We start from the raw sequence: 26,279 nt of genomic DNA on the forward strand, positions 1-26,279 counted from the left end.
CCCCAGGGGGTTTGTAAAACATTTTCAGCAAAGGAAGAAGGGATAGGGAATGTCAAGACAAACAAACAGGGACACGGAAAGGGTAAAGAGACAACAACAACAACAACAACAACAACAACAACAACAACAAAACGGACAAAACAGCCACAAAGGCGCTCAAGAAGCCAAATAGGAGTTATTTCTTGCAGAGAAAAGACTCAAGCCCATCTGACCGGAGGAAGGGCACTTCAGGAGGTCCAAGGATGAATGGCTTCTCCCTCCTTGCCTGCAGACCACAAAAAACAGTCCCTGCCCCCCTCAGATCTCTCTCCACAAATGGTGGCCAGCAGAATGTGGATGGAGATGAAGCTGGGAGACAAAAGCTGACAGAGGCAGAAGGAAAAGGCTGGAATGGATCTGCAGGAGCCACTGCTGGAGTCAATCAGCACACTGCTGCTTCCAGAGACAAACACAGGCAGAAGCTGCAGAGCCAATGCAAATCCATTCCAGCCTTTTTCTTCTGCTGCATCTCTCGCTCTCTGCTTTCCTTGGTCCCTGTGTTAGTGTGGTGTTTTTCATTTTAGGGACAATATGGGACAAATGTACGGTTCTGGACTAAGCAGGAAGCACCAGATGCACAAATAAAGGATGGGGGACACCTGGCTTACTAGCAGTACATGTGAAAAGGATCTACAGGTCTTGGTGGACCACAGGCTTGACATGTGTCAACAGTGTGATGCAACAGCAAAAAAGGCTAATGCTATTCACTACTGTATCAACAGAAGTCTAGTGTCCGGATCAAGGGAAGTAATAGAACCACTCTATTCTACCTTGGTCAGTCCACACCTGGAATACTGTGTCCAATTCTGGGCAACACAATTTAAGATGGATGTTGACAAGCTGGAACGTGTTTGCAGGAGAGCAACCAAGATGATTAAGGGTCTGGAAAGTAAGCCTTACGAGGAATGCTTGAAAAAGAGGAGACTGAGAGGCGATATGATAGCCATCTTCAAATATGTAAAGGGCTGTCACATGGAAGAGGGAGCATGTTTGTTTTCTCCTGCTCTTGAGGGTAGGACTCGAGGCAATGACTTCCAGTTGCAGAAAAGCAGATTCTGACTAAACATTCAGAGAAACATTCTGACAGTAACAGCTGTTGGTCAGTGGAACAGTCTCTCAGGAGAGGCAATGGAGCTGGCAGCCCAGAATATGCCCAGCTCCTTCACTGAAGGTTATTGCACATACACACACACACAAACACACACAGTGGTACCTCCGGTTAAGTACTTAATTCGCTCTGGAGGTCCGTTCTTAACCTGAAACTGTTCTTAACCTGAAGCACCGCACCACACGGTTTCTGTTCTCATCCTGAAGCAAAGTTCTTAACCCGAGGTACTATTTTTGAGTTAGCGGAGTCTGTAACCTGAAGCATCTGTAACCTGAAGCGTCTGTAACCTGAAGCGTCTGTAACCTGAGGTACCACTGTGTGTGTATGTATATATATATATATATATATATGTATTCGACAGGGGAAATGTTCCTTAGAATTTACACAACGTTTTAGGGCTTTCTAAGCATTTCCTATAATACATTATCCCAAGAAAATTTACAGCAGTCCTGTAAGATATGTTATTATAATTTGTAAGAAAGCTACAGTATGAATGTTGGGATTCATTTTTTGCTACCATCACAAATCATATAGTGGTAATGATGCAAACAGGACATTCAGGTATTGCAAAGGAGTTGTTCGAAACATTACGCATGCGTACCACCCCCACCCACATACATATGATTTTCCACGGAGAAAGTAAATGTGTTTTAAAAGGGGTGGGTTGGGGAATATAGGCACACATTTCAATGCCAAGAACACCATATGACATTGTTGGAAACCTGTGTTATTCATTTACTTAGTAGTTGATTTGATTTACGAATGATGCCCCATAAAATATTTCCAACTATTAAATGCAGACCTTTCTATCTTCCCCGGGAATTTACAACAGTGGTGTTAACTGAGCCCGGCTTAGCTGGGGAGGGCGGGATATAAATAAAATTTATTATTATTATTATTATTATTATTATTATTATTATTATTATTATTATTATTATTATTAACTGCGGTGTACATAGCACCAACTGCAAATGCATGCAGGGCCATGAGTAGTATGCATGAAAACATCAATGCTAAATTGAGTAGATACCCGGAGGCTGTGCACATTATTGTGGGGGACTTCAATCACACAGATGTGAGGGAAGTACTCCCAAAATTCCATCAGCACATTGAGTGTGCAACAAGAGGAGAAAATACTCTTGACAAGGTGTATACGAACATTAGACGGGCATATGAGGTCAAGACCTTGGCACACCTCGGTGGTTCAGATAATGTGTCCCTGCTTCTGACACCAGTATACACACCCCTCAGGAAACAAGGCCAGATACAAACATGGATGGTTACGGTGTGGCCTGAGGGAGCCTCTCAGCAACTGCAGGACTGTTTCCAGGAGACCAACTGGAATATCTTCGACCAGCAAGATCTATAAACTTATACAGCAGCGGTCCTGGATTATATTAGATTCTGCACAGCAAATGTCACCAGGGAAAAGTATGTTAAATTGTATCCAAATAGGAAGCCCTGGATGACAGGAGAGGTTAGGAGATTATTGAAGGCCATAAATTCTGCTTTTAGAACTGGGGACCGGGTATTGTATGGCATAGAAAGAGCGAACTTGAAGAGGGGTATCAGGAAAGCAAAAGCAGAGTACAGGGGAAAAATTGAGGACCATCTGAGAAATCATGATACTAGACAAATTTGGCAGGGAGCCCAACATCTGACTGGTTATAAATCAAGGAATTCATCAGTGGTAGAGAGTACTGCTTCCTTGGTGGGAGAGTTGAATACCTTCTTTGCCCGATTTGAGGTGACACCAACAGTGACTCCAACAGGGATGCCAGAGCTATTGGCGTCACTACCTACAGGAAATGCTGCCAGGGTGGAAGAGGGAGAAGTGAGGCAAATATTAAAGGAGGTAAACACGAGGAAGGCTATGGGCCTGGATGGGGTGGCTGGCAGGGTGCTAAGAGATTGTTCAGACCAACTGGCAGGAATCTTTACGAAGATTTTTAACCAGTCTCTGGCCCAAGCCACTGTTCCACCCTGTCTGAAATCCGCTACCATTATAACCCTGCCAAAAACATTAAAGATAGACAGTCTGAATGATTTTCGCCCTGTGGCGTTGACACCTATTATAATGAAATGTTTTGAAAAACTGGTGAGGAAGTGCATCTTATCTTGTCTGCCAGTGGACTTGACCCTTACCAGTTTGCGTACAAGGCAAAGAGATCCACAGAGGATGCTGTGGCAATGGCTTTACATGCTGTCCTGACTCATTTGGAGAAGCAAGGGAACTACGCGAGACTGTTATTTGTAGACTTTAGTTCTGCATTTAATACTATTCTTCCGCGTAGATTGGTGCCCAAATTATTAGACCTGGGACTTCCACCATGTTTGTGCAGGTGGATATTAGACTTTCTATCAAACCGTTCCCAAAGGGTCAGGTTGGGTTCCCACGTCTCTGCGGATCTCATCACGAATACGGGGACGCCGCAGGGGTGCGTGTTGAGCCCGCTTTTATATACGCTCTATACAGCTGACTGTGCCCCCAAATACCCCAGTAATAAGATCATTAAGTTTGCAGATGATACAACGGTGGTTGGTTTAATTACTGCTGGAGAGGGGGAGGCGGCCTATGGGAAGGAAGTTGAGCAGTTGGGGGAGTGGTGCAGGAAAAACAACTTACTCCTTAACTTAAAGAAAACAAAAGAGATCATTGTGGACTTTAGGAAATGTAAATTGAATATTCAGCCACTTATTATTGAGGGGAAGTGCGTGGAACAGGTCTCGGTGTTTCGATTTCTGGGAATGGAGTTGAGAGACGACCTAACCTGGGGAGCACAGCAGAGGTTATATTTTCTGAGAATCCTCCGGAAGAACAATCTCTCAAAGGACCTGTTGATGGCATTTTACCATTGCACTGTGGAGAGCGTATTAACTTATGGTCTGTGTGTGTGATTTGGGAGCTGCACGGCCAGGGGAAAAACAATGCTATCCAGGGTTGTAAAGACTGCAGAGAGAATTATTGGGTGCACTCTTCCCACCTTAGATCAAATCTATGCTGCCAGGTGCCATAAGAAAGCGGCAGAGATAGCACTTGATAGTACGTACCCCGAAAATGATCTCTTTCAGCTTCTGCCTTCTGGAAGAAGGTATAGAGTTATAAAGGCCAGGACTAGCCGTCTGAGAAACATTTTCTACGCTAATGCAATTCTGGTTCTAAACGCAGCATAGTGTATTTTAAAATGGGGTTTTAGAGTTTTTAGGGGTTTTTGAATGTTTTATGTAGTTTTATTTAGTTTTTATGTAGTTTTGTGGTAGTTTTATGTAGTTTTTCAATTTCATTGTTCCGCAAGGGACAATGACAATAAAGATATCATTATCGTTATTTCTACTCTCCATGGAGAAATGCTCCGCCAGCTCCACCCTGAGGGAATTTGGCTCCCAAACCATTATTTTAATTGTTACCAAAATTCATTAAAGTTCAAAAGTGAAAACTTCCTACCACTCACCATCTGAATATGCTGAATAAGCTTTGGACAGTATGGATGAATGTATTTTTAATTTCTATACGTCTTTATATTTTTAACAAAAGGGGTGTACCACATATTAAAACAATAAAAAATAGCCGGTGATGTGCCTCAGGTCTCATAAGGAGCCTCTTTAGTAGGTCTGGGTGAGTGTGGGTGTCGCCCCCTAGACCAGGCGGAAGGGGCCTTGCCGGGAGCGGCCTTCACACCTCACAGCCAGGCATATTTAATAATAATAATAATATAATACTAAATTATTTCTGCCATGGTCTCCCCAGCCGAAGCCAGGCTCAGGGCTGCTATCATCATGAAACTAAGACAGTATACAAAGAACATAAGAACATAAAAACAGGCAATCAATTAGTTAAAATACATCTTAAAATTAGTTCAGAGCAAATATTGAGGATGGAGATGATGATGAATGTTCCTACGCATCTACTGGACAACAAAGCAGCAGAAGATTCATCTGTTCCGTGCTCAGATTCTGCTTATGGGCTCCTCACAGACATGGGGGGGGGGCATAGTGAGAACAGGATGCTCAGCTAAAAGGGCCTTTGGGCTGATCCAGAAGGACTATCCTTGTGGTTTTATGGTAGGGGGCAGACTAGGGAGACATCTCTCTCTCTCACACACACACACTCCCCACTTGCGTAGGCATGGACAGCATATATCATTTGGGTTTGCCCCCAGGGATTTTGTAAAAAATATTTCAGCAAAGGAAGAAGGGATAGGGAATGTCAAGACAAAAAAACAGGGACAAGGAAAAGGTAAAAAAACTGACAGAGGCAGGAGGAAAAGGTTGGAATGGATCTGCGGGATCCACTGTTAGAGTCAATCAGCACGCTGCTGCTTCCAGAGACAAACACAGGCAGAAGCTGCAGAGCCAATCCAGATCCATTCCAGCCTTTTTCTTCTGCCTGCATCTCTCGCTTTCTGCTTTCCTCGATCCCTGTGTTAGTGTTGGTGTTTTTTATTTTAGGGACAATAGGGGACAAATGCATGGTTCTGGACTTAAGCAGGAAGCACCAGATGCACAAATAAAAGATGGGTGACACCTGGCTTACTAGCAGTACATGTGAAAAGGATCTCCAGGTCTTGGTGGACCACAGGCTTAACAAGCGTCAACAGTGTGATGCAACGGCCAAACGTAGTTGATTCCATCTACGAAGGATGCCCCATAACATATTTCCAAGTGATTTTACAGTAAAACAACATGAACAATGACAGCAACTAAGAACAATTTAAGTAAAGCAGACTCTGGATTCCAGATTCTGTTTACATGTGAGTAGCACAAATCACACAATAATACGCCCATCTGAAGCACCCTTGGACAAAATCCCCTTAAGTTGCTTCCAGCTAAATTTCAGCCCCTTGATAAATTCCAAAGGGAGAGTGCCTGTCATTCTGTTTCCTGCTGAAATCATTGACACATTGTGCATCTTGCAAAGAGCTTTCTCAGTGCTGCTAAGACAACCCGGTTCCTCAGGCTGTATATGAAAGGGTTCATCATGGCAGGCGCAATGGTAAAAAACACAGTATTTATCATGGCCCTTTGTGCTGAATAGGAAGCAGCAGGTGTCATGTAGGTCAAAATGGCTGTAATGTAGAAGATCCCCACCACACACAGATGGGAAAAGCAGGACCCCAAGGCCTTGTGGCTTCTTCCAGAGGATCGTGCTCTGCGGACCTGAAGTAGGATAGCTATGTAGGAAGCCAGGATGACTGAGATGGGGATGAAAAAGATCACGAAACTATAAAAGTAGGATGTTATATCAAATGCAAAATTGTCAGAGCAGGACAACTGGACAAGGGCTGGGTAATCACACATGTAGTGTCTGATCACATTGGATTTGCAGTAGGGAAGGGACAGTACATAAAGGGAAGAAATCAAGGCCTGCACAGAAGACCCAAACCAGACAGCAACTGACATGATGTTGCAGTTTTTGCTCCTCATGAGAACCGGATATTGCAGCGGCCTGCAGATAGCCACATACCTGTCATATGACATGGTCACCAGGATGAGGCACTCTGCCCCTCCCATGAGCATTGTGACAGAAATCTGCACAACACAACCAAAGAGTGAAATGCTGTAGCTCTGGGTTACAAAATCCACCGTCATTTTGGGAACAATGGAGAGAACTTGGCAGAGGTCCATGAAGGCTAGTTGGCTGAGGAAAAAATACATTGGGGTCTGCAGACCAGAGTCTGTCTTGATCAGATAAAGAAGGAGGCTGTTCCCTATCAGAGCTACGATGAACATGAACAGGATCACACCAAGGAAAACAATAGGTGACCTTTGATGCTGAAGTCCAACCAGAAGGAACACAGTCCATGATATATTTCCTTCTCCCATTCCTCTTTCGCTTGCCTGAAGACTTAAGCAGAAGGCTTGTGAGAAGTGGTGTGCCAAATTGTAGGGTTGAATCCACTGCACACATAACATAAACAACAAAAAGAAAGCAGTTTTTAATATAATGGATTGTGTCTTAAACCAAAGCGGACTTAAACCAACGTGTTCTTTCTCATAAAAAGTAATGGAAAACGGATTAATCCATTCCAGATGATGAGAAGCAACCCCTAAAACAGGAATTTGACATGAATTTTGCCATTGTATTTTGCTTGTGGGATTCAATGGCATAACAGCAGCTTAGGTTTGCTCAGTTAATGTGGATTCGCTGCTTTTGTGCTACCCCTGTCCCCCTCCCCCCACCACAAAAGGTGCAGAAATGCTTGTGAAATCGTAGAATAATTCCTGAAAACCCAGCCAACCTTGTGTTTTGGAAGGGAAAGGGCAATAGGGTGTTTGAGGTTGATCCAGCCCCAACTTCTCCTTTCATATTGCTAGTTGTGGGACTTTAGCTTGGGACTTTTCCATGTTGTTTCGGTGAAGCCCATTGCAGTTCTTTTTCAGTGGAAATGGGTCACCTGGGATCCAGATTCACCGCTATAGGAGGGAAATCTCTAACATGCAACCACCGGAAGGACCATGTTCCTGTCCCTCCTGATCCATAGCACTACCCCTTTCTCAGCTTCTCTGGAGCAGGGTTATAGATTCTGGCCCGTTCTCAGGGATTATGGGTTCTATAGCTCCAACATCTGGATGGCGTCAGGTTGGCAGCCCCTGCCTTACTCTAACCTATCCAGCAGGCTGTTATGGGTATGAAGGAAAGGGCAAACTCAATATTTAAAAAATGAATGCACAATAATGGGTCATATTTCAAAGCTTATCATGCTTTAGAGAGACACAAAACTCCCCGTCCTGCCCAAATTCAGCCTAAGCATGAGAATGGAATACTCTGTTCATAAACATTCCTGTTTGAAATGAAAGGACATGGATAGCAGGTGTTAAGCCTATGATATATCTAAAGACTTATATGATATAAGTCTATGATATATCTAAAGAATACTAGTGTTGTAGCTCAGTTGCTTTAGAGCTTTAGAGCTTTAGAGCTGCAAAACCATGAGTACTGTAGTACTGTAGTAAATTGTTTCCAGTAGAATGGTTTATCTCATCTACATTTTGAAGTGCCACAAGTTGAGAATGTGGGAATAAATAGTATGTGTAGTGCCAAGTCTCACTTTCAAATGAATCCCTTGACCTTTCCTGGACGGTATGGCAGGATAGAAATTATCTAAAAGGAATATGCATATGCTAAATGAATACATACATTTGCCTGTTTGAATATATTTTTTCTATTAACCAGAAGATTGCAAGGTTCTCAAGTACAAGTAAATTGGTGTTATCATGAATCAGCATGGAGGAAGAAGAAGGAACACGGTCCATGATGTATTTCCCTCTCCCATCCCTCCTTCACTTGCTCAGTTTTCACCTGAAGATTCAAGGAGAGGACTTGTGGGAAGTGGTGTGCCAAATTGTAGGGTTGAAACCACTGTACACATAACATAAACAACAAAAAGAGAGCAGTTGTTAATATAATGGATTGTGTCTAATGCTCTGCACACTTAGTTCTGCCTGTGTAACAAGATTTCTTCTTCCCTCCAAGAGTCCCCAAAATATGTTTGGGGGTTCCCAATCCTCCAGTTGAGATTTTGAGGATTCAATGGGGCAGCTGGAGGGAAGAGGAAGTTCTACTGAATGCATGGAAGTCCATTTTGCAGGCAGAGCTTCAATGCTGGATACTGCCCGATTTGTTAGAAGTCTCTCTGGGTGCATCCAGATTCTCACTACAGTGGTACCTTGGTTTACAACCTTAATCCATTCTGGAAGTCCAGACTTAAACCAAAGTAGACTTTAACCAAGGCGTGCTTTCTGATGGAAAGTAAAGGGAAATGGATTACTCCATTCCAGACAATGAAAGCAACCCCTAAAGCAGCAATTTGTCATGAATTTTACCATCGTATTTTGCTTGTGGGATTCAATGGCATAGCCGCAGCTTAGGTTTGCTCAGTTAATGTGGATTCGGTGCTTTTGTGCTACCCCTGTCTCCCTCCCCCCACCACTAAAGGTGCAGAAATGCTTAGGAAATGGTAAGATAATTCCTGAAAACCCAGCCAACCTTGTGTTTTAGAAGGGAAAGGGGAATAGGGTGTTTGAGGTTGATCCAGCCCCAACTTCTCCTTTCATATCGCTAATTGTGGGACTTTTCCATTGTTGTTTCGGTGAAGCCCATTGCAGTTCTTTTTCAGTGGAAATGGGTCACCTGGGATCCAGATTCACTGCTATAGGAGGGAAATCTCTAACATGCAACCACAGGAAGGACCATGTTCCTGTCCCTCCAGATCCATAGCACTACCCCTTTCTCAGCTTCTCTGGAGCAGGTTTAGAGATTCTGGCCCGTTCTCAGGGATGATGGGTTCTATAGCTTCAACATCTGGATGGCATCATGTTGGCGGCCCCTGCCTTACTCTAACCTATCCAGCAGGCTGTAATGGGTATGAAGGAAAGGGCAAACTCAATATTTAAAAAATGAATGCACAATAATGGGTCATATTTCAAAGCTTTATCATGCTTTAGAGATACACAAAACTCCCCATCCTGCCCAAACTCAGTATAAGCACGAGAATGGAATACTCTGTTTGTAAATACTCCTGTTTAAATAAAGGACGTGGATGGCAGGTGTCTATGATATATCTAAAGAATACTAGTGTTGTAGCTCAGTTGCTTTAGAGCTACAAAACCATGAGTACTGTAATAAATTGTTTCCAGTAGAATGGTTTATCTCACGTACATTTTGAAGCGCCACATAGGCAGCATGTGGGAATAAATAGTATGTGTAGTGCCAAGTCTCACTTTCAAATGAAATCTGGTTTATAAAAATATCTGTTTCTCATTTTTGAATCTCTTGACCTTTCCTGGAGGGTATGGAAGGACAGAAATTATCTAAAAGGAATATTCCTACGCTACATAAATACATACATTTTCCGGTTCCAAATTATATTTTTATTTACCATACGCTGGCAAGGTTTTTAAGTACAATTAAATTGGTGTTATCATTAATCAGCATGAAGGACCATCATGTGGCAAAAGATTGCATCCCGTTTTAGTTCTACTCAGAGTAGATCTGTTGAAATTAATGGCTAGGACTAACTGAGGTCCGTTGATTTCCAAGGGGCTACAGAGCTGGATGCAATACAGAATAACTATGATTTCTAAAAATGTTCAGAATTACATACCTGTGTCAACCGCTTCTGTTTACAACAGAAAGAAGGGGGGGGAGTCTAGTTTCTTAAAATGAAAAATAATTCCCAAGGCTCCGTTGAAAAACTGTGATGCCTCTGTTGTGTTAATTAAGTTTTTACAATAATTACGATTGTTATAGCTCCCCAGTTTCAAAGGGGTGGCAATTCATCCTCTACCGCAAAAATTATTTCCCTTCCATTCTTTAAGAAAAAGAGAAATGCCTTCTTGATTAATGAGAAACGTTCACATTCTTTTTATATTCAAAAATAGGGGTTAGGAATGCCATGACCTATATTCAGGGCTGCAGAATTACATGAGCCTTTGCTTCCTTTTGACATACTTGTTTTTTAAAATTCCAAAACCTAAACAAACCAATTCATGCTCCCTGATAAAGCAACGTGCATATCTCTGAAAAATTCCCAACGTACATTTACAGCGAAATGTTTGCTTAGCTCCACAGACTCCCTGTTTCCAGAAGCAGGAAATATACCGTATATCTGCATTTTGATTCTGAAACATTCAGACCAGAACCAGTATTTCTCACCTGGTACATCTTCAATCCAGCATTTCTACTCTCCATGGATAAATGCTCCGCCAGCTCCACCCTGAGGGAATCTGGCTCCCAAACCATTATTTTAATTGTTACTAAACTTTGTTGCAGTTCAAATGTGAAATCTTTCTACCACTCACCATTTGAAGATGCTGAAGATGCATTCTTGGACAGTATGGATGGATGGATGGATGGATGGATGGATGGATGGATGGATGGATTTTTGATTTCTATACCTCTTTATATTTTAATTAAAAACTGAAAGGGGTGTTCCACATATTAAATCAATAAAGCAATAAAGCAAAACCGGCGATGTTCTTCTGACCTCATGAGGAGCCTCTTAGTAGGTCTGGGTGAGTGTGGGCCCTGCCCCCTAAGCCAGTTGGAAAGGGCCTTTCCGGGAGCGGCCTTCACGCCTCACATTCAGACATATATGATAATATTGAGGATAGTGAAGATGATGAATGTTCCTACGCATCTACTGGACAACAAAGCAGCAGAAGATTCATCTGTTCTGTGCTCAGGTTCTGCTTATGGGCTCCTCACAGACATGGGGGGGGCATTGTGAGAACAGGATGCTCAGCTAAAAGGGCCCTTGGGCTGATCCAGAAGGACTCTCCTTGTGGTTTTATGGTAGGGGGCAGACTAGGGAGACTTCACACACACACACACACACACACACACCTCACTTGCATAGGCATGCACAGCATATTTCATTTGGGTGAGCTCCCAGGGATTTTATAAAAATAATTTCAGCAAAGGAAGAAGGGATAGGGAAAGTCAAGACAAACAAACAGGGCCACGGAAAGGGTAAAAAGACAAAAACAACAACAACAGACAAAACAGCCACAAAGGCGCTCAAGAAGCCAAAATAGGAGTTATTTCTTGCAGAGAAAAAGACTCAAGCCCATCTGACCGGAGGAAGGGCACTTCAGGAGGTCTAAGGATGGAATGGCTTCTCCTACTTGCGTGCAGATCACAAAAAAACAGTCCCTGCCCCCCTCAGATCTCTCTCCACAAATGGTGGCCAGCAGTACGTGGATGGAGACGAAGCTGGGAGAAAAAGCTGACAGAGGCAGAAGGAAAAGGCTGGAATGGATCTGCAGGAGCCACTGCTGGAGTCAATCAGCACACTGCTGCTTCCAGAGACAAACACAGGCTGAAGCTGCAGAGCCAATCCAGATCCATTCCAGCCTTTTTCTTCTGCCTGCATCTCTCGCTGTCTGCTTTCCTTGGTCCCTGTGGTAGTATTGGTGTTTTTCATTTTAGGGACAATATGGGACAAATGTACGGTTCTGGACTTAAGCAGGAAGCACCAGATGCACAAATAAAGGATGGGGGACACCTGGCTTACTAGCAGTACATGTGAAAAGGATCTACAGGTCTTGGTGGACCACAGGCTTAACAAATGTCAACAGTGTGATGCAACAACAACAAAAAAGGCTAATACTATTCTCGGCTGCATCAACAGAAGTCTAGTGTCCAGATCAAGGGAAGTAATAGAACCACTCTATTCTACCTTGGTCAGTCCACACCTGGAATACTGTGTCCAGTTCTGGGAAACACAATTTAAGAAGGATATTGACAAGCTGGAACGTGTTTACAGGAGAGCAACCAAGATGATTAAGGGTGTGACTCAAGGCAATGACTTGACTAAACATTCAGAAAAACGTTCTGATAGTAACAGCTGTTGGTCAGTGGAACAGTCTCTCAGGAGAGGTGGTGGAGCTGGCAGCCCAGAATATGCCCAGCCCCTGCACTCAAGGTTATATATTAGACAGGAGATAGATCCTTAGAATTTATACAATGTTTTAGGGCATTCCAAAAATTTCCTATAATACATTATTCCAATAAAAGTTACAGCAGTCATGAAATTAGGTTATTGTAATCTGTAAGAAAGCTACAGTATGAATGTTGAGATACATTTTTTGCTACCGTCACAAATCATATAGTGGCAATGATGCAGATTGGACTTTCAGGTATTGCAAAGGGGTTGTTTGAAATATTATGCACACATTAACACACCCCCCCCACACATACATATGATTTTCCACATAGAAAATAAATCTGAATTAATGGGGAGAGTTGGCACATTTCAGTGCCAAAAACACCAAATGGGCACTGTTGAAAACCTGTGTTTTTCATTTACTTAGTAGTTGATTTGATTTACGAATGATGCCCCATAAAATATTTCCAAGTGGTTTTACAGTAAAACAACATGAACAATGACAACAACTAATAACCATTTAAGTAAAGCAGACTCTGGTTTCTAGATTCTGTTCACTCGTGAGTAGCACCAATCCCACAATAATATGCCCATCTGAAGCATCCTTTGACAAATTTTGTATCTCTCACTTAAGTTCCTTCCAGCTAAATTTCAGTCCCTGGATAAATTCCAAAGAGAGAGTACCTGCCATTTTGTATCCTGCTGAAATCATTGACACAGTGCACATCTTGCAAAGAGCTTTCTCAGTGCTGCTAAGACGTCCCGGTTCCTCAGGCTGTATATGAAAGGGTTCATCATGGCAGGCACAATGGTAAAAAACACAGCGTTTATCATGGCCCTTTGTGCTGAATAGGAAGCAGCAGGTGTCATGTATGTCAAAATGGCCGTAACGTAGAAGATCCCCACCACACACAGATGGGACAAGCAGGTCCCCAAGGCCTTGTGGCTACTTCCAGAGGATCGTGCTCTGAAGACTTGAAGTAGGATGGCTATGTAGGAAGCCAGGATGATTGAGATGGGGATGAAAAAGATCATGAAATTACCAACGTATCCTGTTATATCATATGCCAAGTTATCAGAGCAGGACAACTGAACAAGGGCTGGGTAATCGCACATGTAGTGTCTGATCACATTGGACTTGCAGTAGGGAAGTGGCAGTACATAAAGGGAACAGGCCAAGGCCTGCACTGAAGACCCAAACCAGGCAGCAACTGACATGATGCTGCAAATTTTACTCCTCATAAGAACTGTATATTGCAGCGGCCTGCATATAGCCACATACCTGTCATATGACATGGTCGCCAGGATGAAGCACTCTGCCCCTGCCATGAGCATTGTGACAGAAATCTGCACAAAACAACCATAGAGGGAAATGCTGTAGCTCTGGGTTACAAAATCCACCGTCATTTTGGGAACAATGGTGAGAACTTGGCAGAGGTCCATGAAGGCTAGTTGGCTGAGGAAAAAATACATTGGGGTCTGCAGACCAGAGTCTGTCTTGATCAGATAAAGAAGGAGGCTGTTCCCTATCAGAGCTACGATGAACATGAAGAGGATCACACCAAGGAAAACCACAGTTGACCTTTGATGCTGAAGTCCAACAAGAAGGAACACGGTCCATGACGTATTTCCCTCTCCCATCCCTCCTTCACTTGCCCAATTTTGCCTGAAGATTTAAGAAGAGGACTTGTGAGAAGTGGTGTGCCAAATTGTAGGGTTGACTCCACTGTACACATAACATAAACAACAAAAAGGAGAGCAGTTTTTAATATAATGGATTGTGTCTAATGCTCCTCACACTTAGTCCTGTCTGTGCAACAAGACTTCTTCTCCTCTTCTCCCCTCCAAGAATCCCACAAATATCTTTGGGTGTTCCCAATCCTCCAGTTAGGGATGCAGGTGTCGCTGTGGGTTAAGCCACAGAGCCTAGGACTTGCCGATCAGAAGGTCGGCGGTTCGAATCCCCGTGATGGGGTGAGCTCCCATTTCTTGGTCCCTGCTCCTGCCAACCTAGCAGTTTGAAAGCAAGTCAAAGTGCAAGTAGATAAATAGTTACCACTCCGGCGGGAAGGTAAAAAGCGTTTCTGTGTGCTGCTCTGGTTCACCAGAAGCGACTTAGTCATGCTGGCCACATGACCCGGAAGCTGTACGCTAGCTCCCTCAGTCAACAAAGAGATATGAGCACCACAACCCCAGAGTCGTCTGCGACTGGACTTAAAAGTCTGGGGTCCCTTTACCTTTACCTTTAACCCTCCAGTTGATATTTTGAGGGTTCAAAGAGACAGCTGGAAAGAAGAGGAAGTTCTACTGAATGCATGGAACTCCATTTTGTAGGCAGATCTTCAATGTTGGATACTACCCAATATGTTAGATGTCTCTCTGGGTGCATCCAGATTCTCACTACAGTGGTACCTTTTACAACCTTAATCCGTTCTGGAAGTCCGGACTTAAACCAAAGCAGACTTTAACCCAGGTGTGCTTTCCAATAGAAAGTAATGGAAATCTGTTCCAGACGATGAAAAGCAACCCCTAAAACAGCATTTTGACATGAATTTTACTACTGTATTTTGCTTTTGGGATTCAATGGCATAGCCGCAGCTTAGGTTTGCTCAGTTAATGTGGATTGGGTGCTTTTGAGCTACCCCTGTCCCCCTCCCCCCACCACAAAAGCTGCAGAAAGGCTTTGGAAATGGTAGGATAATTCCTGAAAACCCAGCCAACCTTGTGTTTTAGAAGGGAAAGGGGAATAGGGTGTTTGAGGTTGATCCAGCCCCAACTTCTCCTTTCATATCACTAATTGCTGGGACTTTTGCTTGGGACTTTTCCATTGTTGTTTCGGTGAAGCCCATTGCAGTTCTTTTTCAGTGGAAATGGGTCACCTGGGATCCAGATTCACCACTATAGGAGGGAAATCTCTAACATGCAACCACCGGAAGAACCATGTTCCTGTCCCGCCAGATCCATAGCACTACCCCTTTCTCAGCTTCTCTGGAGCAGGGTTATAGATTCTGGCCCGTTCTCAGGGATGATGGGTTCTATAGCTCCAACATCTGGATGGCATCATGTTGGCAGCCCCTGCCTTACTGTAACCTATCCAGCAGGCTGTTATGGGTATAAAGGAAAGGACAAACTCAATATGTAATAAATGAATGCACAATAATAGGTCATATTTCAAAGCTTATCATGCTTTAGAGAGACACAAAACTCCCTATCCTGCCCAAACTCAGCCTACGCATGAGAATGGAATACTCTGTTCATAAACATTTCTGTTTGAAACGAAAGCACATGGATAGCAGGTGTTAAGCCCGGTGTCTATGATATATCTAAAGAATACCAATGCCAGGCTGTTGTAGCTCAGTTGCTTTACAGCTGCAAAACCATGAGTACTGTAGTAAATTGTTTCCAGCAGAATGGTTTATCTCATGTACATTTTGAAGTGCCACATAGGGAGAATGTGGGAATAAATAGTATGTGTAGTGCTGTCTCACTTTCAAATGAAATCTGGTTTATAAAAATATCTGTTTCTCTTCTTTGAATCCCTTGACTTTCCTGGATGGTATGGCAGGATAGCAATGATCTAAAATGAATATTCATACACTACATATATTCATACGCTACATAAATAAATAAATACATTTTCCTGTTTGAATATATTTTTCTATTTACCATACGCTTTCAAGTTTTTTAAGTACAAGTAAGTTGGTGTTTGGTGTTCCCCATCATGGATCACTGCCTTGCCATGGCGCAGGGGCTTGAATAACTCAGAGAAGCTATGAACTATGCCGTGCAGGGCACCCAAGATGGACAGGTCATAGTGGAGAGTTTTCACCAAATGTGATCCACCTGGAGCAGGAACCAGCAACCCACTCCAGTATCCCTGCCAAAAAAACTCCATGGACAAAGACAACAGGCATATAAAAGTTATGACGCTGTAAGATGAGCCCCTCAGGTCGGAAGGCATCCAACATGCTATTGAGGAAGAGCGGAGGACAAGTACAAGTAGATCGAGAGCTGATGAAGCGGCTGGGCCAAGGCCAAAAGGACGCTCAGTTGCGGATATGCCTGAAAGCGAAAGGAAAGTCGAATGCTGTAAAGAAAAATATTGCATAAGAACCTGAAATGTAAGAACCATGAACCTGGGTAAGTTGAATGTGGTCAAAAATGAGATGGCAAGAATAAATATTGACATCCTGGGCATTAGTGAACTAAAATGGATGGGAATGGGCGAATTCATTTCGGATGACCATCATATCTACTACTGTGGGCAAGAATCCCATAAAAGAAATGGAGTGGCCCTCATAGTCAACAAAAGAGTGGCGAAAGCTGTACTGGGATGCAATCTCAAAAATGATAGAATGATCTCGATATGAATCCAAGGCAGACCTTTTAACATCCAAGTTTATGCACCAACTACTGGTGCTGAAGAAACTGAAATTGACCAATTCTAGGAAGACTTACAACACCTTCTAGAAATGACACCAAAGAAGGATGTTCTTCTCATTATAGGGGATTGGAATGCTAAAGTAGGGAATCAAGAGATAAAAGGAACAACTGGCAAGTTTGGCCTTGGAGATCAAAATAAAGCAGGGCAAAGGCTAATAGAGTTCTGTCAAGAGAACAAGCTGGTCATCACAAACACGCTTTTCCAACAACACAAGAGACGACTCTACACATGGACATCACCAGATCTGCAGCATCGAAATCAGATTGATTATATACTCTGCAGCCAAAGATGGAGAAGCTCTATACAGTCAGCAAAAACAAGACCTGGAGCTGACTGTGGCTCAGATCATCAGCTTCTTATAGCAAAATTCAAGCTTAAACTGAAGAAAGTAGGTAAGATACAATCTAAATCAAATCCCTTATGAATACACGGTGGAAGTGAGGAACAGGTTTAAGGATCTAGATTTGGTGGACAGAGTGCCTGAAGAACTATGGATGGAGGCTCACAACATTACACAGGAGGCAGCAATGAAAACCATCCCAAAGAAAAGCAAATGCAAGAAAGCAAAGTGGCTGTCCAATGAGGCCTTACAAATAGAGGGGGGGGGGAGAAGACAATCAAAATGCAAGGGAGATCGTGAAAGATACAGGAAATTGAATGCAGATTTCCAAAAAATAGCAAGGAGAGATAAGAAGGCCTTCTTAAACAAGCAATGCAAAGAAATAGAGGAAAACAACAGAATGGGAAGACCCAGAAATCTGTTCAAGAAAAGTGGAGATATGAAAGGAACATTTCGTACAAAGATTGCCATAATAAAGGACAAAAGTGGAAAGGACCTAACAGAAGCAGAAGACATCAAGAAGAGGTGGCAAGAATACACAGAAGAATTATACCAGAAATGTATGGATGGATCGTACACCCCAGGTAGTGTGATTGCTGACCTTGAGCCAGACATCCTGGAGAGTGAAATCAAATGGGCCTTAGAAAGCACTGCTAATAACAAGGCCAGTGGAAGTGATGGTATTCCAGCTGAACTATTTAAAATTTTAAAAGATGATGCTGTTAAGGTACTACACTCAATATGCCAGCAAGTTTGGAAAACTCAGCAGTGGCCAGAAAATTGGAGAAGACCAGTCTACATCCCAATCCCAAAGAAGGGCAGTGCCAAAGAATGCTCCAACTACCGCACAATTGCACTCATATCACATGCTAGCAAGGTTATGCTTAAAATTCTACAAGGCAGGCTCAAGCAGTATGTGGACCGAGAACTCCCAGAAGTGCAAGCTGGATTTTGAAGGGGCAGAGGAACCAGAGATCAAATTGCAAACATGCGCTGGATTATGGAGAAAGCTAGAGAGTTCCAGAAAGACATCTACTTTTGCTTCATTGACTATGCAAAAGCCTTTGACTGTGTCAACCACAGCAAACTATGGCAAGTTCTTAAAGAAATGGGTGTGCCTGATCACCTCATCTGTCTCCTAAGAAATCTCTATGTGGGACAAGAAGCTACAGTTAGAACTGGATATGGAACAACTGATTGCTTCAAAATTGGGAAAGGAGTACGACAAGGCTGTATATTGTCTCTCTGCTTATTTAACTTATATGCAGAATTCATCATGCGAAAGGCTGGGCTGGATGAATCCCAAAATGGGATTAAGATTGCCGGAAGAAATATCAACAACCTCAGATATGCAGATGACACAACCTTGATGGCAGAAAGTGAGGAGGAATTAAAGAACCTTTTAATGAGGGTGAAAGAGGAGAGTGCAAAATATAGTCTGAAGCTCAACAGCAAAAAAACCGAAGATCATGGCCACTGGTCCCATCACCTCCTGGCAAATAGAAGGGGAAGAAATGGAGGCAGTGAGAGATTTTACTTTCTTGGGCTCCATGATCACTGCAGATGATGACAGCAGTCACGAAATTAAAAGACGCCTGCTTCTTGGGAGGAAAGCAATGACAAACCTAGACAGCATCTTAAAAAGCAGAGACATCACCTTGCCAACAAAGGTCCGTATAGTTAATGCTATGGTTTTCCCAGTAGTGATGTATGGAAGTGAGAGCTGGACCATAAAGAAGGCTGATCGCCGGAGAATTGATGCTTTTCAATTATGGTGCTGGAGGAGACTCTTGAGAGTCCCATGGACTGCAAGAAGATCAAACCTATCAATTCTTAAGAAAATCAGCCCTGAGTGCTCACTGGAAGGACAGATCCTGAGGCTGAGGCTCCAATACTTTGGCCACCTCATGAGAAGAGAAGACTCCCTGGAAAAGACCCTGATGTTGGGAAAGATGGAGGGTACCAGGAGAAGGGGACGACTGAGGACAAGATGGTTGGATAGTGTTCTTGAAGCTACCAGCATGAGTTTGACCAAACTGCGGGAGGCAGTGGAAGACAGGAGTGCCTGGCGTGCTCTGGTCCATGGGGTCATGAAGAGTCGGACACGACTAAACGACAACAACAACAAATTGGTGTTATCATAAATCAGCATAATGGACCATCATGTGGCATCCCATTTTAGTTCTACTCAGAGTAGATCTGCTGAAAACAATGGCCAGGACTAACTGAGGTCCATTGATTTCCATGGGGCTACAGAGTTGCATGCAATACAGAATAACTATGACTTCTACAAATGTTCAGAATTACATACCTGTCCCGACCGCTTCTGTTTACAACAGCAAGAAGAGAGAAAGTTTAGTTTCTAAAATTAAAATTAATTGCCAAGGCTCGGTTGAAAAACTGTGATGCCTCTGTTGTGTTAATTAGGTTTTTACAGTAATTACTACTGTTATAGCTCCCCAATTTCAAAGGGGTGGCAATTCATCCCCTAACGCAAAAATGATTTCCCTTCCATTCTTTGAGAAAAAGAGAAATGCGTTCTTAATTAATGAGAAACGTTCACAATCCTTTTATATTCAAAAATAGGGGGGAGGAATGCCATGACCTATATTCATGGCTGCAGAATTACATGTGCCTTTTCTTCCTTTTGACATGCTTGTTTTTTAAAATTCCAAAACCTAAACAAACCAATTCATGCTCCCTGATAAAGCAACGTGCATATCTCTGAAAAATTCCCAACGTACATTTACAGTGAAATGTTTGCTTAGCTCCACAGACTCCCTATTTCCAGAAGCAGGAAATATATATCTGCCTTTTGATTCTGAAACATTCAGACCAGAACCAGTATTTCTCACCTGGGACATTTCCAGTCCAGCATTTCTACTCTCCATGGAGAAATGCTCCACCAGCTCCACCCTGAGGGAATTTGGCTTCCAAACCATTATTTTAATTGTTACCAAACTTTGTTGCAGTTCAAATGTGAAAACTTTCTACCACTCACCATCTGAAGATGCTGAAGATGCTTTCTTGGACAGTATGTATGTATGTATGTATGTATGTATGTATGTATGTATGTATTTTTAATTTTTATTTTAAATAAAAAGCTCAAAGGGGTGTACCACATATTAAATTAATAAATCAATAAAACAATAGCCGGCTATGTTCCTCAGGGCTCATAAGGAGCCTCTTAGTAGGTCTGGGTGAGTGTGGGCCCCGCCCCCTAGGCCAGATGGAAAGGGCCTTGCCGGGAGCGGCCTTCACGCCTCACAGCCGGGCATATTTAATAATAATAAAAATAAATTTTTATCTGTGCCCCACCCTCCCTGGACGGAGCCGGGCTCAGGGCTGCTAACAGGGAACTAAGACAGTATACAAAGAACATAAGAACAAAAAAACCGGCAATCAATTAGTTAAAATACATCTTAAAATTAGTTCAGAGCAAATATTGAGGATGGTGGTGATGGTGAATGTTCCTTCGCATCTACTGGACAACAAATCAGCAGAAGATTCATCTGTTCCGTGCTCAGGTTCTGCATATGGGCTCCTCACAGACATGGGGGGGGGCATAGTGAGAACAGGATGCTCAGCTAAAAGGGCCTTTGGGCTGATCCAGAAGGACTCTCCTTGTGGTTTTATGGTAGGGGGCAGACTAGGGAGACGTCTCTCTCTCTCACACACACACACACACACACAAACACTCCTTGCTTGCATAGGCATCCACAGCATATTTGATTTCGGTTTGCCCCCAGGGATTTTGTTAAAATCATTTCAGCAAAGGAAGAAGGGATAGGGAATGTCAAAATAAACAAACAGGGACAAGGAAAAGGTAAAAAAAAACTGGCAGAGGCAGGAGGAAAAGGCTGGAATGGATCTGCTGGGGCCACTGCTGGAGTCAATCAGCACACTGCTGCTTCCAGAGACAAACACAGACTGAAGCAGCAGAGCCAATCCAGATCCATTCCAGCCTTTTTCTTCTGCCTGCATCTCTCACTGTCTGCTTTCCTCGATCCCTGTGTTAGCGTTGGTGTTTTTCATTTTAGGGACAATAGGGCACAAATGGACAGTTCTGAAATTAATCAGGAAGAACCAGATGCACAAATAAAGGATGGGGGGTACCTGGCTTACTAGCAGTACATGTGAAAAGGATCTACAGGTCTTGGTGGACCACAGGCTTAACAAGCGACAACAGTGTGATGCAACAACAACAAAAAAGGCTAATGCTATTCTTGGCTGCATCAACAGAAGTCTAGTGTCCAGATCAAGGGAAGTAATAGAACCACTCTATTCTACCTTGGTCAGTCCACACCAGGAATATTGTGTCCAATTCTGGGCAACACAATTTAAGAAGGATGTTGTCAAGCTGGAACATGTTTACAGTATAGCAACCAAGATGATTAAGGGTCTGGAAAGCAAGTCTTACGAGGAATGCTTGAAGGAGCTGCATATGTTTAGCCTGGAAAAGAGGAGACTGAGAGGCAATATGATAGCCATCTTCAAATATGTAAAGGGCTGTCACATGGAAGAGGGAGCATGCTTGTTTTCTCTTGCTCTTGAGGGTAGGACTCGAGGCAATGACTTCTAGTTGCAGAAAAGGAGATTCTGACTAAACATTCAGAAAACCCTCCAGACAGTAACAGCTGTTGGGCAGTGGAACAGTCTCTCAGGAGAGGTGGTGGAGCTGGCAGCCCAGAATATGCCCAGCTCCTTCACGGAAGGTTATTGTAAAATATATATATATATATATATATATATATATGCTTTCGTAGGTTTTCACGGGTACAGGAATGCAGGTTTTGGTGTCTTCGGGTGTCTTCCCGTGTAAGAGTTGGGGTGTCTAGGCGACGTTTCGACGAGGTCTCACTCGTCATCTTCAGGCTGGTGCTTTCGGCTTCTTGTTACTGGAACAGAGCAGGATCTCAGTGTTTGAGTTCCTATAAATACTGTTCAGGGGGTGTGGTGTATAGCCTCCAACGTTCTGGGCAGAGAGGAAGTTCCCAGGTTAGTGTGCCTTTTCTTCTTTTGTTCATTAATTACTTGAGGGATATCTTGAGAGATTTCTTGAGTGATATACTGAGTACCATTTAGGAGGGTCATTAGGTGTGTGGAATTTAAGTTGGAAGCATGTGGGAATTAAGTTGTTGTCTCGGCAGTTGCGTAGGAACAAGAGATCACATAACATGGTGGCTCTTCGGATTTCTAGTTTCTCGTAGGTTCTTGTCAGCTGGAAGGTTTCCTCCCCGTAGAGGTGAGATATTTGCTTTCGTAGATTTTCACGGGTACAGGAATGCAGGTTTTGTTGTCTTCGGGTGTCTTCCCGTGTAAGAGTTGGGGTGTCTAGGCGACGTTTCGACGAGGTCTCACTCGTCCCCTGCAATCCCTACACAGATCTGGCTGGCACAGGGCACAAAACCACAGCTCGCCCCTATACACGAAGCCAAGCCAGAGCACAACTAAGTGCAGTACAGCCATCTTCTCAGAAAAAAAAACTCTTCACAAGCTCAAGAGGTCAAGACACGAAAGCTTTAGCAACTAATCCACACCTAATGACCCTCCTAAATGGTACTCAGTATATCACTCAAGAAATCTCTCAAGATATCCCTCAAGTAATTAATGAACAAAAGAAGAAAAGGCACACTAACCTGGGAACTTCCTCTCTGCCCAGAACGTTGGAGGCTATACACCACACCCCCTCAACAGTATTTATAGGAACTCAAACACTGAGATCCTGCTCTGTTCCAGTAACAAGAAGCCGAAAGCACCAGCCTGAAGATGACGAGTGAGACCTCGTCGAAACGTCGCCTAGACACCCCAACTCTTACACGGGAAGACACCCGAAGACAACAAAACCTGCATATATATATATATATATATATATATTCGACAGGGGAAATGTTCCTTAGAATTTACACAACGTTTTAGGGCTTTCTAAGCATTTCCTATAATGCATTATCCCAAGAAAATTTACAGCAGTCCTGTAAGATATGTTATTATAATTTGTAAGAAAGCTACAATATGAATGTTGGGATTCATTTTTTGCTACCATCACAAATCATATAGTGGTAATGATGCAAACAGGACATTCAGGTATTGCAAAGGAGTTGTTCGAAACATTACGCCTGCGTACCACCCCCACCCACATACATATGATTTTCCATGGAGAAAGTAAATGTGTTTTAAAAGGGGTGGGTTGGGGAATATAGGAACACATTTCAATGCCAAGAACACCATATGACATTGTTGGAAACCTGTGTTATTCATTTACTTAGTAGATTCCATTTACGAATGATGCCCCATAAAATATTTCCAAGTGGTTTTACAGTAAAACAACATGAACAATGACAACAACTAATAACCATTTAATTAAAGCAGACTCTGGTTTCTAGATTCTGTTCACTCGTGAGTAGCACCAATCCCACAATAATACGTTCATCTGAAGCACCCTTGGACACATTTTGAATCTTTCACTTAAGTTCTCTCCAGCTAAATTTCAGACCCTGGATAAATTCCAAAGAGAGAGTACCTGCCTTTTTGTATCCTGCTGAAATCATTGACACAGTGCACATCTTGCAAAGAGCTTCCTCAGTGCTGCTGAGACGTCCCGGTTCCTCAGGCTGTATATGAAAGGGTTCATCATGGCAGGCACAATGGTAAAAAACAAAGTGTTTATCATGGCCCTTTGTGCTGAATAGGAAGTGGCAGGTGTCATGTACGTCAAAATGGCTGTAATGTAGAAGATCCCCACCACACACAGATGGGACAAGCAGGTCCCCAAGGCCTTGTGGCTTCTTCCAGAGGATCGTGCTCCGAAGACTTGAAGTAGGATGGCTATGTAGGAAGCCAGGATGACTGAGATGGGGATGACAAGGAACATGGAATTACCAACGTATGCTGTTATATCATATGCCAAGTTGTCAGAACAGGACAACTGGACAAGGGCTGGGTAATCGCACATGTAGTGTCTGATCACATTGGACTTGCAGTAGGGAAGTGGCAGTACATAAAGGGAAGTAGTGAAGGCCTGCACAGAAGACCCAAACCAGACAGCAACTGACATGATGTTGCAAATTTTCCTCCTCATGAGAACCGGATATTGCAGTGGTCTGCAGATAGCCACATACCTGTCATATGACATGGTCGCCAGGATGAAGCACTCTGCCCCTGCCATGAGCATTGTGATAGAAATCTGCACAAAACAACCATAGAGGGAAATGCTGTAGCTCTGGGTTACAAAATCCACCGTCATTTTGGGAACAATGCAGAGAACCTGGCAGAGGTCCATGAAGGCTAGTTGGCTGAGGAAAAAATACATTGGGGTCTGCAGACCAGAGTCTGTCTTGATCAGAAAAAGAAGGAGGCTGTTCCCTATCAGAGCTACGATGAACATGAAGAGGATCACACCAAGGAAAACCACAGGTGACCTTTGATGCTGAATTCCAACCAGAAGGAACACAGTCCATGACATATTCCCTTCTGCCATTCTTCCTTCACTTCCCCAGTTTTGCCTGAAGACTTAAGCAGAGGACTTGTGAGAAGTGATGTGCCAATTTGTAGGATTGAATCCACTGTATACATAACATAACAAAATGGAGAGCAGTTTTTAATATAATGAATTGTGTCTATTGCTCTGCACACTTAGTTCTGCCTGTGCAACAAAACCTCTTCTCCTCTTCTCCCTTCCAAGAGTCCCCAAAATATGTTTGGGGGGTTCCCAACCCCCCAGTTGAGATTTTGAGGGTTCAATGGGACAGCTGGAAAGAAGAGGAAGTTCTACTGAATGCATGGAAGTCCATTTTGCAGGCAGATCTTCAATGCTGGATACTGCCCAATATGTTAGAAGTCTCTCTGGGTGCATCCAGATTCTCACTACAGTGGTACCTTGGTTTACAACCTTAATCCGTTCTTGATCCGTTCTGGAAGTCTGGTCTTAAACCAAAGTGGACTTTAACCAAGGCGTGCTTTCTGGTGGAAAGTAAAGGGGAAAGGATTAATCCATTCCAGACGATGAAAGCAAAGCCTAAAACAGCAATTTAACATGAATTTTACTACTGTATTTTGCTTGTGGGATTCAATGGCATAGCAGCAGCACAGGTTTGCTCAGTTAATGTGGCTTGGGTGCTTTTGTTCTGCCCCTGTCCCCCTCCCCCCACCACAAAAGGCGCAGAAAGGCTTGGGAGATGGTAGAATCATTCCTAAAAACCCAGCCAACCTTGTGTTTTAGAAGAGAAAGGAGAATAGGGTGTTTGAGGTTGATCCAGCCCCAACTTCTCCTTTCATATCGCTAATTCCTGGGACTTTTGCTTGGGACTTTTCCTTCGTTCTTTTGGGGAAGCCCATTGCAGTTCTTTTTCATTGGCAATGGGTCACTTGGGATCCAGATTCACCACTATAGGAGGGAAATCTCTAACATGCAACCACCGGAAGGACCACGTTCCTGTCCCTCCACATTCATAGCACTACCCTCAGTTTATTTGGAGCAGGGTTATAGATTCTGGCCCGTTCTCAGGGATGATGGGTTCTATAGCTCCAACATCTGAACCAACCTATCCAGCAGGCTGTTATGGGTATAAAGGAAAGGGCAAACTCAATATTTAAAAAATGAATGCACAATAATGGGTCATTTATCAAAGCTTTATCATGTTCTTAGAGAGACACAAAAATCCCCATCCTGCCCAAACTCAGCCTAAGCATGAGAATGGAATACTCTGTTCGTAAATATTCCTGTTTGAAATGAAAGGACATGGATGGCAGGTGTTAAGCCCGGTGTCAATGATACAGCTAAAGAATACCAATGCCAGGCTGTTGTAGCTCTGTTGCTTTAGAGCTGCAAATCCATGAGTAGTGCAGTAAATTTTTTCTAGTAGAATATTTTATCTCATGTACATTTTGAAGTGCCACATAGGCAGCATGTGGGAATAAATAGTATGCGTAGTGCCAAGTTTATAAAAATACCTGTTTCTCATC

The 26,279-nt window shown here is 43.1% G+C and overlaps 5 protein-coding genes across 5 annotated transcripts in view; all 5 read right to left on the reverse strand.

Moving 5' to 3' along the window:
* LOC308581470 (olfactory receptor 2T27-like) overlaps positions 1-26,279 on the reverse strand; it is a gene marked incomplete at its 3' end in the record, with an annotated part of 241,324 nt that overhangs the window by 53,146 nt on the left and 161,899 nt on the right. The gene's annotated exons all lie outside the window — the stretch shown is intronic.
* The window catches only part of LOC308581040 (olfactory receptor 2D3-like), a 113,081-nt gene that overhangs the window by 48,713 nt on the left and 38,089 nt on the right, over positions 1-26,279 (reverse strand). The window lies entirely within an intron of this gene.
* Positions 6,038-6,664, reverse strand: LOC308579688 (olfactory receptor 2AK2-like; the record flags this gene model as incomplete). Its single annotated transcript, XM_081180624.1, has 1 exon — positions 6,038-6,664. The coding sequence occupies one exon, from the start codon at positions 6,662-6,664 to the stop codon at positions 6,038-6,040; it is 627 nt and encodes a 208-aa protein (XP_081036750.1).
* LOC308581111 (olfactory receptor 2AK2-like) lies at positions 13,169-13,985 on the reverse strand. The gene has a single exon (XM_081183594.1). It carries the CDS (start codon positions 13,975-13,977, stop codon positions 13,243-13,245), a length of 735 nt encoding a protein of 244 aa, XP_081039720.1. The 5' UTR covers positions 13,978-13,985; the 3' UTR covers positions 13,169-13,242.
* On the reverse strand, positions 22,050-24,761 carry LOC308581074 (olfactory receptor 2AK2-like). The gene is made up of 2 exons (XM_081183532.1): positions 23,839-24,761; positions 22,050-22,216 (listed from the first exon to the last, which is right to left on the reverse strand). Exon 1 carries the CDS (start codon positions 24,700-24,702, stop codon positions 23,863-23,865), a length of 840 nt encoding a protein of 279 aa, XP_081039658.1. The 5' UTR covers positions 24,703-24,761; the 3' UTR covers positions 22,050-22,216; positions 23,839-23,862.

Source organism: Podarcis bocagei (assembly GCF_964188305.1).
Source record: "Podarcis bocagei genome assembly, chromosome: 2".
Taxonomy (NCBI): Eukaryota; Metazoa; Chordata; class Lepidosauria; order Squamata; family Lacertidae; genus Podarcis; species Podarcis bocagei.

Bases quoted from the DNA above. Each gene is read 5' to 3' on its own strand.
- LOC308581111 (XM_081183594.1), bottom strand. From the start codon at position 13,977: ATGGACCTCTGCCAAGTTCTCACCATTGTTCCCAAAATGACGGTGGAT.
- LOC308581074 (XM_081183532.1), bottom strand. From the start codon at position 24,702: ATGTTCATCGTAGCTCTGATAGGGAACAGCCTCCTTCTTTTTCTGATC.